The sequence below is a fragment of the Colossoma macropomum genome, unplaced genomic scaffold (genome assembly GCF_904425465.1).
Source record: "Colossoma macropomum unplaced genomic scaffold, Colossoma_macropomum, whole genome shotgun sequence".
Lineage (NCBI taxonomy): Eukaryota > Metazoa > Chordata > Actinopteri > Characiformes > Serrasalmidae > Colossoma > Colossoma macropomum.
In genome coordinates, this window is record NW_023494807.1 from 8,333,231 (window position 1) to 8,344,288 (window position 11,058).

Below are 11,058 nucleotides of genomic sequence, written 5' to 3' on the forward strand. Positions count from 1 at the left end.
TCCAAAACTCGCGCTGAAGGACAAGGGCAGTTACTGGTGCTTCCAGCCATTTACGGGTCCTCGTTTGTTTTGCATTTGCAGGTTACCGTATCTTCGACCACTTTCACCATAAAGGAAGACACGCAAGTGCTCTTTTCCTGTTTTTATGCCTTCTAAGCATAAAAAAGAGGAAATTCTCTGGATCCCTTTCACCATACAAAGGGTTAGAGTCTTTTGCACGGATCACAGAGCACAGCAACACCAGCACCATGTACGTCTTACCTGGAACTATTGGTGAGTGACAGCAAAGATTAAGATGGGTATGCATATGAAGTCTGATGTGGTTTTGAAGACTAATCATTTTTTTTCTCTTTTTGTAGCCATTTTAACCTTGCTTGCAAATGTCAAGTCTGAGGGTATGTAGTACGTTTGACATTATTATTATTATTATTATTATTATTTTATTATTATTGTTGTTGTTGTTAGAATTATTATGGTTTTAAGTCAGTAAATAGAGGCATTAAACTCTTCAGACATCTGGTTCCTATCACTGTCACTGTGAACAATTCTGACTTAGCATGTCACTCCAAACCACTCTGAATGACTTTGTTTACATCTTACAGAATTTTTTAAAAATTGGTGGACGTCCACTTTAACCTCAGGACTTTTGAATGCAACTTTAGAAATGATTCTTTGCAAAACTGTCGAGACAAACATGGCATCTAGAACAGTAAATGCCATTACTTTGTAGCCCATGTTACCACTCCCAACTCAGGCTGAGCAATTTTGGTGGAAAAATTAAAACTGCAATATTTTAACTTGTAATAATTACTGCAGTATAAGAATTACCAAACTGTTCTAATGCCTACATAATCATAATCAAGTGTTGTACATATTACAACACTTTTGGTGACATGATTAAACATTGACCAGCAGTACTTTGACCACATTATTTAACTTTGTTTGGTCATGTAAATGCCTTAATCCATCCAAATCATACAGTTTTGCATACAGTCAAATGCAAAAGTTTGTGTGCTCCTTGTGAAGTGGCATATTGTTGATTTTCTAAGCGAACATGATAACACATCTTCTTCAAAGACTTTTTCTACTAATTTTAGTGCAGTATTGTTATTTGATTGCCGAGTTGAACACCTTGCCAAAAATAAAATAAAATGTGCCAAAACTTTTGCACAGCCCACATTTCCCCCTGTATGTTAAATTTAGAAAATAAACAGTAATTTATGCAGTAAATTAATGCATTTAAATGTGCAGAGGTGTGTTTGCTGTTAACTTACTTTCACTCACAAAATCATCAAAACATGGAATTTGACCAAACCTTTGCATATAAGTATTTTGTGCAAAGCAAGTTTAACCTAATTAGAAAGAAAATATGTATTTAGGTTCCCTTTAACAAACCCTGCCCTCACTCTTGCAGAGCCAAAGCCCACCCCTCTTCCAATAAGGGCCAAAGTGAAGGTGAGCATGGGGGAGGCTCGGCTCTTCTCAGGGGAAGACGTCCAACTCACCTGCAGTGTACCTGATCAACCTGCACCCAAATGGACGTACCACTGGTTCCAGAATGAGGTGTCTTTGGGGATCTTCGATGTTTACCGCTTGCAAAAGGCTCAAGTCCAGGAAGGAGGAAACTATACCTGTTATGGAGAGAAGGACATTGACACCTGGCCCTATTCAGTGCAGACACTTCCAAGCGAGCCACTCACTGTACATGTGGACGGTAAGTTTTTCTTTTGTTCACTTTATTTCAAGTTCAGTTTCATTAAACATAGATCAGGGCTGCCCAAAACGTGGGCCATGGCTCAAGTTGGGCTTATGAGGATGTTTGATTGGCCCTCTAGAAACTTAGCCCAACCCCATCCCCACCCCATCACCCAATAGGAGAGCAAACATATTCTTATACTACAACTCATTCAATTCTTATTTCCCTTTAAAGTTTGTACTTTGAGAATTGTAGTAACAATTTATGGTGCAGTTTTATAAAATGTGTTTCAAAAACCTGATTTGACCTTTATTTGTTTTTTTGGCCCTTGGCCCACCACAAACAGTGCACTTTGGCCCCCCTGATATAAAGCTATTTATAATAGACGTTGAGTGCATTTACATGCACTTGGGTAATAGGTCTACATGAGTCAGACAATAATCAGATTTCTGCTTTGCAACCAGCCAATAAACTCGCAGAAGAAGACGTGATGTAAACGTAATGTAAAACTCAAACTTCATGCTACTGCTTTTTTTTTTTTAAACATTGCACCACTGTGCCTGAAAATATGAACATACACCATCTAGAAGATGAAGAATATTTAAATCCTTCATTTCATCAAGCATGTTTTCAGTTTCAGCGTTGCTCCAAAAGTGTTTTGCTGCGTGTCATGGCGGCGCTGCTCGCTTATTACCACCATCTGTTTTCACACATGAGTTTACATGCACTGAGAAATCTGATTACTGAGCTAAAATCCAGCTCTTTATTGGATTTCTTAATTTCTAGACCTTACTCTGATCTCAGAAATCAGAGTATAGTGTTTACACAACCATTTAAATAATCACATACCTGCAGAAATCTAATTTTAATTCAGAACCATTAGCCTACTGTGTTTTGCACACAGAGGACTTAGACCTCTGCATTTAGCCCATCCATGCAGTGAAACACCCACATACATGCACACTAGTGAACACACACACACTAGGGGGCAGTGAGCACACTTGCCCGGAGCGGTGGGCAGCCCTATCCATAGCAGTTGGGGGTTAGGTGCCTTACTCAAGGGCACTGCAGTCACGTTCTGTTGGCAGAGGGGATCGAACTGGCAACCTTTCAGTCACAAGGATGGTTCACTAACCTCCAGCCCACGACCCAAAATCAGATTATACATGAGCTAACTCAGCGCCTAATAGACTAAAGTTTATCAGAAGATCTCCAGAAAAAAAAAGAACATTGTCTTTGATCCAAAATATGTAATTTAATCCATTTGTATTCTATTTGTTCCCAATTACCTCAGAATACAGTAGGTCACACCAGTGACTTCAACTAAAAGCTTCATATGAAATCATGAGCTAAATGAGAAAATCTCTGATAACTGAAAAGTCATAGTGGACTCACCATGAGCTTTTCTTCATAGATCTTCAGAAAATAGGTAAAAGGAGGTCAAGTGATGTCATCAGTGTGATTTTTATTTCAAAATAAGAGATTTTTTGTTACGCAGTAACACCAGTGACACGACTCCTGGGGACAACAACTTTCTTTATATATTTTATATTTATTTATTTGTCATTTGTTTCCTTTATGTCATTTAATTTATATATTTCATAGTCATGTATAGATTATTGTAGTTAAAATTGCAGAAAAACATGTTTTTTTTTCTTCAAAATATGGCCTCAGCCTTTACATTTGACTGTGGGGACAAGCACTTTTGTGGTGCTTGGAATTCTAGATAATTGATTAAAAAAAACAATATTGCTAAATTTATGGCTGAAGAAGGTGTAATTATTAAAATAACTTATTGCTTTATTTTTAAGTATAAATACATTTTAACCCTAACATGTTTTTAAGTGTAATATATCTCTAAACGCTAGGGACATAAAAATGGACATTTCTGTAGTATGACCCATTTGCAAAATGCCCCCTGGGCATTGTGATAAGAGAACATGGACAAATGAAAACATAACAAATGACATGTCAAATTCTAGTTTTAGGCCAGAATGCAAGAAGTGGCAGCATATTATAAAATCTGACACACATAGAAATCTTATGCCATATGAATATCACAGCACTTTATATTTGATGCTTACATACAATTATAACAGGTAGACCTACTTTTTTCATTCCACTCAAATGTAAATTTAAAGGACTTCTACATTTATTTGATTAATTCTATGGACGTCTTTATCTTCACTGATATGTGTCCTAGCTACAGTGTTATTCGTGTTACTTGTATAATGAGAGTTTATTGTTCCTGTCGTGTAACTTTTCCCTGATCTTTAGGTGGTTGGGCCCTTCTGCGAATCCCAGCTGAGCCTTTACTCATTGAGGAAAGAATGACCTTGACTTGTCGCATTCGGGATGAACCCGTGCTGGTGGAGGTGGTCTTCTATAAGGATGGGATTGAGATCCACAAACTGAAGGACAAAGACCTGGTGTTTCCAAAACTCGCGCTGAAGGACAAGGGCAGTTACTGGTGCAGAGCCACGTGGGTCCAGGGTTTTGAATATCACTCTGCCCAGTCCCTGCCTGCTTATGTGGCTGTGTTAGGTAAGACATTATTCATAATCAAATCCAGCCCAACACAGAGGTAATTCCTGTGAGCATAGGATAAACAGTGTACAGTAGGGGCGTGGGAAAAATTGATTCGTAGATGCATCGCGATGCGAATGTGGATGATTCTGAATCAATGCACAAATGTCAAAAATCGATTTTCTAAATTTTAATTGATAGCGTAATGTTGACGGAACACAAAAGGCGTAACTTTGCAAAGTGCGAAAGTGCAGCGCCCAGACAATCTGTGGCGTGCACACGACATTAAAAGCTAGTGCAGGGGTCGCAACCCACATGTTAAGAAGAGCCTATTTGTCCTTTCAGCAAAAATCAAACCTAATTGGGTGCCACAACATTTTGAGTTCATTTGACCATCTTGGCTGTACATGTGTCTCAGTACGTGCTAATGTCCCAGTGCAGGCTAAAAATACAATACAAACAAAAAAGCAGACTCACTTTGCTCTGCTTTACACTTTAGCTCAGCTGTAGCTGCTTTTCTTGCATCACCAGCTGGAAACTTTTCCGCAAAAGTAGAACAGTTTCTTGTAAAACGTCTCTCAATGTTGTACTTTTTACGAGGCTGAAGTCGCTTCTCATTCGCCAGCTGGAGAACGAGAAACCCCATTTGAGGAATCCTTGTTAAATTGCTAAAGGAATACTTAACATGTAAAGTCCACCTAAAATCAAAGCTGACTGTTTTTATCCTGTCCCTGATCATATTAAGCATGATTTCGCATAATCTTACAGCAAAATGTAATGACTTTGGTCCCACCTCTAAAATGTCTTCTGATTGTTGATTTTGTTATCAAGAGCAGGGAAGTATAAGACTAACCAGTAATATCATGTTTACCTCCCCCTCCCATCACTAATCATCAGGAGTGCTTTAACCTGCTTGTGGGACCTGGGGCTACAGGTGGTCCTGGGCTCTGTGGTTGTAGATACAGTGTCCAAAGACTCAAAAGCTTTATTTTTAATGAAAGTGCACACACCAGCCATTCATCATCTTTCCATTAATGCAGAGACTTAAACAAAGCTGAATTTAGCCACCTAAATGGCGCCGCTGTGGCATTCTGAGCCCTGTGACTGCTGCGCCACTTGAAGTGGAACGGAAAATACAAATAAAAAGCTGGCAAATAAGAAGCCAGTTTTAGCCTCATCAAACTTATACACAGAACCAAACCACTAAAAGCCACAGTCAGTCAAGATTTAATACTTGCACCAAACTGATCCAGAGGTGTAGGAAGAAGTAAACATTTGGGTAGGCCTGTGAAACAGTGGCTAGGCTAACTTGGTAGACACAATTTTACGAACTTGCAGACCCGTAGGTGAAGCATACTGCCACGGCGGGCATACAAAAATGTTAATGGTCCATTTTTGTCCTACCTTTGGTTCATTGAAGTAATGTTAGATGCTTGCCTTGACACTTTCACAAAGCCCATTTCAGCCATTGTAGTCATAAAGCGTTGTAAGTGCCAAATTCATAGAAAACCAATGATGATGACGGTAGAAAGTGACACATTCTATGGGTCGGCATCTCACATTTAACCGCCCTCAGTTACATCAAACACTGGTGCACTGATAACAAACTGAGCTTGAGGCAATGGAGGATAGCAGCGGTTGCCGTGCAGTGATTGGAGGGCTTAGAAAAGAAGGCAGAGCGTAATAAATTCATTGATTATAATACAGCGACAGCACAGAGAAAACAAATTAAATTTAATTATCTCACGAAGTTGGCTTAATTTGATTGGTAAGTCTGTCGTCAATCTGGGTAGGGGGAAAAGTAAAAATAAAAAAGGGCCAATCAGAGGCCTGGAATTACTCAGGGCCCCTGGGCTTCAGCCCAGATAAGTCCGTGCAGTAATCTGGCCTGCCTATCATGGAGAGAAAACTCTCAGCTCAGAGATCCTCCCTGATACTGTGTTTCACAAAAAAAAACATCAGAAGTATGGAAGGAAAATCTATTCAATGAAATCCATTTAATAAATAAAAATTATTATAATAATAACACATTTTCATGGTTTTCCTGTGGTTACACCATATGACTTTGGTGGCACTGCACCATGAGGGTCACTTGGGGTTTTCTTTAGGATGCAATACCCTGCCCGTGCTTTCTTAAGAACATGTAATAATAAAAGTCCTTTGTTCACGGTTCACCAAATCAGAATTAAGACATTTTTCAGTGAGTTGAAGCTGCCCTATTTTGTTACACGTTATGTGTCAAGCATAAAATCAAGCCAAACTATTTTCTTTTGAATTTTATACAACTAAATCACCCCTTTTTAATAGTTAAATAAATGATTGGACAGTCGCGCCACTTCACTTGTTGTTAGACTTTAGGAGGCACAAATGCTTGAAATGAATTTTAATTTGATGCGCTGAAGACGGATTCACTTAAAGGAGGTCTTGTATGTTAATGTGATATATGCCATTCATTTACTGAATTACGTAATAGGAAAATAATAGACACAATAATGGACACAAATAACTCATTCATTTTTCAAAATTTGTTGTCATGACAACCTAACTAGGGACCAGATAGCATTATTTAATTTGCATTGTGCTAATCTGCCCTGTGAGGTGTTGTTCACTGTTAGCAGTGCATTCCTTTAATATATTGATCATAACAGATCAGCGCTCATCATCTCCTGTTTGATCACAGATAAACTCAACACTCCTGTGGTGGAAATTGAGCCAGAAAAGTCGGTGAAGAGAGGCGAAAGGGTGGTCATAAGGTGTGTGACCCAGCTAAATGTAAGAGACAAAGGCCTGAGTGTAGACTACTACCTCCTGAAAGATGGCTCCAGGCTGGGGCCCCTCGAAACATACCTCATCCCATTCATAGAAGAAGATGACGCCGGGCTCTACTCCTGCAGAGTTCGTGTGAGAGCTCTGCAGTTGGAAAGAGTGAGTGAGCAGGTGAACCTGGAGGTCAGGCCAGATGATTACAAGCGCTAAAAGGTAGGTAAGAGCCCAAAATTTTGGCATTTTTATGTAAAAACACATTACATACGTAACTTATGCCTCATTTATGTAAGAGCTGTCGTTGGAGAGTATTGCAATATGATGCACTTCTACACTGAAACCCACTTAACATCCTCTTAACTGACGTACTATGACCTGCTGCACCCGCAGCCCTTACATAGATTACAGTGAATTACTTGAGTTGAAGGGGAATTCCACCGATTTCTCAAAATTTCTGCAGGATTAAATAATAATAAGAAATAAACAAAATAATTCAGAGAGGTTTGATGTGAATTGCTTCGTTGTAGAGAAACTTACAGAATTATTCACAGTGTTGCCTGAGACGCTGTTGTATGGTAGTTCTGAGATCAGCTTTTAGGCTTAAATGTTTTTTTAAAGCCATTCACAAAGCACCCAAAGAAAAAAAATCAGATTATTTTTTAATCTCAGAAGACACGTATAGGTTCAGGTGGTTTTAGATAGTAAATAAAATGGCTATATTTGTGCTGCAGACCATGGTCATCACCCCTGGTTCCCATCACCACCACTGTAAAGAAGTCTGAGTCAGTACATTTCTCTACAATAACCTATTTGACACCAAACCACTCTGAATGACTGAATATCTTGACGATTAAACTATGCAGAAATCTTTAAATTTTGGTGGAATTCCCCTTTAAGATGGCAGAAAGGGGTGACAGGTAAATGAGACTACATATGGGTTAGACCACAGTGAATGAGTTGAGTTAACCCCTTAAAATCACAGGCTTGTTACATACTAAGACTTATTATTCAGTAATTACAAGGACTTCAGTGCAAACTGACTGAGCTATTCTTAGTTTATAGAAGTATGTAATAAAACTTTGGGCCTGATGGCCAGCCCTGGCCATGTGAAGGGTTAAAACAGCAGAAAGGGATGAGAACTTTAAACAGTAAGGCAGTGAAAGCCTCAGATGTAAAGGACTCATTCAGCTACTAGAGCTCTTTTTGAGATATTAACTACCTGGATGAGATGTGGTGGATTAGAGCTGGAAGTAAATGCAGTAGAGCAGAATCCAAGAAAAGACCACTCAGCCTCAAGTGTGAGTTCTAATTCACTATAAACACACAGTGTACACTGGGGACTAGAACAACATGGTAGGTCTTAAACTGGAACCACACAGTTTTAAAATCTGTATAATTAATGTAAACATGATGTAAACAGTTATTTAGAGTGATGTGATGTGAAATCTAAAGGTGTGAAGTTCGAGAGAAGCAGGAATTGTTCACTGTGGTGGTGATAGGAACCAGACGTCTGATGCTCGAGACATTGTTTGACAGTAGTTTTGAGAAGATTTTGGCATAGATTTTAAACATTTTTAAACCCATTCATGATGGAGGGCATTGTACAGTCTTAAAGTATGGTTCTTCAAGGGCTCTTCAGTAAAGACAACAGTTCTATTTAGAATTCTGACTTCTATATAGAACCATGAACATTCAAAGAACCCTTTGCATGCTCAAATAGTTACTTGCATGGTGAAAACATTCTTCAGATTGATGGAGTATGTGTTGTATATGGTTCTTTATTGAACCTTCTTAAAAATGGTTCTATATAGCACCAAAAAGGGTTCTGCTGTTCTCACAATGTTAAGCTGTATAGAACTATATATAACAGATTCTCCATCATTCTGAAGATCTATTTCACTATGCAAAGAACTAGAATGCAAATGGTTCTATGAGTATGCATGGTTCTATACAGAACTATTTCTTTACTAAAGAACCCTTTTTTTAAAAATGTAGGGCAAAATAGTCCCCAAAGAAAAATGCTTTTGTCCGTGTTGTGGAAATTGTGACCCCTGGTTTGATATTCTTGTGTGCCTTTATGTGAGAAACATTCAGGAGGTAAAACAATGGGCAGTTTTAGGTTCACCTTCACATTCAAACAGCAAAAAAAAAATAAAGGAGCTCACCTTGATATTTAATGACTGTGTCTTTTTGTCTAGAGCCAAGTCTCGGACCGGAACGTGCCATGGATTTCAACTGCTGGCTTTCTCTCAGCCAGTTCATCAGCTGCACTATGGCCACACAGGACTGGAGTTTAGAGCCCCTTCTATAAATGATGTTTTCTTACATCTGATCCTAATAGACCTCTGAAGTCATACATTGTAGTCGATGTGTTGCCCATGTTAAGAACTCTGCGTCTGAATAACATTTTAGAAAAAACGCTGACATTGCGCCTATGGTAAACAAAAATTTTCCAAACCTGATATGTTTTGTCCTACATGCATTTTCTTCCCTTAATGTCACTGGATCTTTTGGATTATGAGGCTGTTTAGCAGCCAAAATATGAATATGAATATGAATAATATGTTACACACATGCAACAACCCTGAAATAGACAGCCCAGACCGGCATGCATTCCATTCTGGTCTATGCTGGATTATGCTGGTCACCAAGCATCCAAAACAAAACATATGCTGGTTTTGCTAGTGACCAGTCATGCTGGTCTATGCTGTTTTTTCTAGCAGGGAGGCAGGCTAATGGTTTTGCACGATAAAATGCCGTGGGGGCTCTGGAACATTTTCGTTTACTACAGGATGTGATGGAAGTGATTTTTGAAAACGCCACCCTACTGATAAAACAGCAGAGACCAGCGAGCATTTCGTGCTAGTCTGTGCTGGTTCTGGTTTAGTTGGTCACCCCAGCATGGTCATGCTGGTTGACCAGTGTACCAGCATCAAAACACAACAGATGCAGGTTGTGCTGGTGATGAGCCATGCTGGTCTATGCTAGTTTTCTAGCAGAGCATTCATTTTTCTAGTATAGAAAACAGCTAGCGGTGTTACATAAATACTGCTGTCAAAAGTTGGTGTGAAGTTCTTTCAAGGTCAAAATCTCACATGTAGAGCTGTAAATGTTAAATGTTAACACTGAAAAGGTTGATACCGTTCAGACATTTGCAAAAATGACGTCTCTTTGTTTAGGCTAGCAAGTCTTCCGAGGTACAAGGTAGGTGTACCTAAAAGTGGCAGCTCAGCGCCTGTTTTACTGCTGTATATTAGTCTACTTTGCTAACATTTTTACGAAACACAAGAGCCTTAATGTAACACAGACATGCCTGAGAGGTCTGAAGTAACAGTGTGGCTAGGCTAACCTAGCTAAAATGAGAAAAGACATTTCTCTGTTCTCAATGTTACCTCGACAAGCTAACATGTTCCAACATCATTCACTGAGCAGAAGGTAATTCACCTCATGTAGACGATCAATGTCTCTCATCTGACATTAACCAGTTAGCGCTAGCATTAGCTTATGATCTGATTTAACCCATGACTTCAGAGGTCTGTTCTTGCTTCAACTGGATTGAAGCCATATAAAAATGATTCTCCATCTAAATGAGACACTACTATTGCATGTTTCATCTTGTATCATTTTGCCAGGACAGACGTGGAGACCATAAGATCATATTTCTTATTTGATTTTAATACATATGCACAATTGCCTGATTTACAGCTCATATAGCAATACTGTTTTTTTTTAAATATGTATATCATACATGACTGTTACAGACTATCAGTAATAAACATATTACCTTGCTTCTACAATGTACAGTATGCACTATTAAAGAGAAACAAATCCATCATCATTATAAGGCATATAACAAGCCATGAAGACTGAAGCTTTTGGTGACATATCACTAATCTGTTCAAGGACAGATTAATCCTTGAACGGGCTTATTGTTCAGATATTATAACATTTTTCAGCAACTACTACGTACTAACGTTTATGGTACTTTGCAAAAGTCACTGTCATTCATTTAATGTCCAGTCAAAACAGCCATTAAGTTCATTAAGTTATTAATTTTTCAGTAGATATTTGTG

At 38.7% G+C, this 11,058-nt stretch overlaps 1 protein-coding gene across 2 annotated transcripts; it reads left to right on the forward strand.

Moving 5' to 3' along the window:
• Nucleotides 1-60: 60 nt before the first annotated feature.
• LOC118796891 (low affinity immunoglobulin gamma Fc region receptor III-like) lies at nucleotides 61-10,779 on the forward strand. Of its 2 annotated transcripts, none has more exons than XM_036556039.1 (6): nucleotides 61-273; nucleotides 360-395; nucleotides 1,415-1,714; nucleotides 3,974-4,240; nucleotides 6,903-7,205; nucleotides 9,184-10,779. In XM_036556039.1, exons 1-5 carry the CDS (start codon nucleotides 249-251, stop codon nucleotides 7,196-7,198), a joined length of 924 nt encoding a protein of 307 aa, XP_036411932.1. In that variant the 5' UTR covers nucleotides 61-248; the 3' UTR covers nucleotides 7,199-7,205; nucleotides 9,184-10,779. The 2 variants fall into 2 exon arrangements, with proteins under 2 accessions (XP_036411932.1, XP_036411931.1); XM_036556038.1 differs by having other exon boundaries at nucleotides 63-273; nucleotides 6,903-7,201.
• Nucleotides 10,780-11,058: the final 279 nt, after the last annotated feature.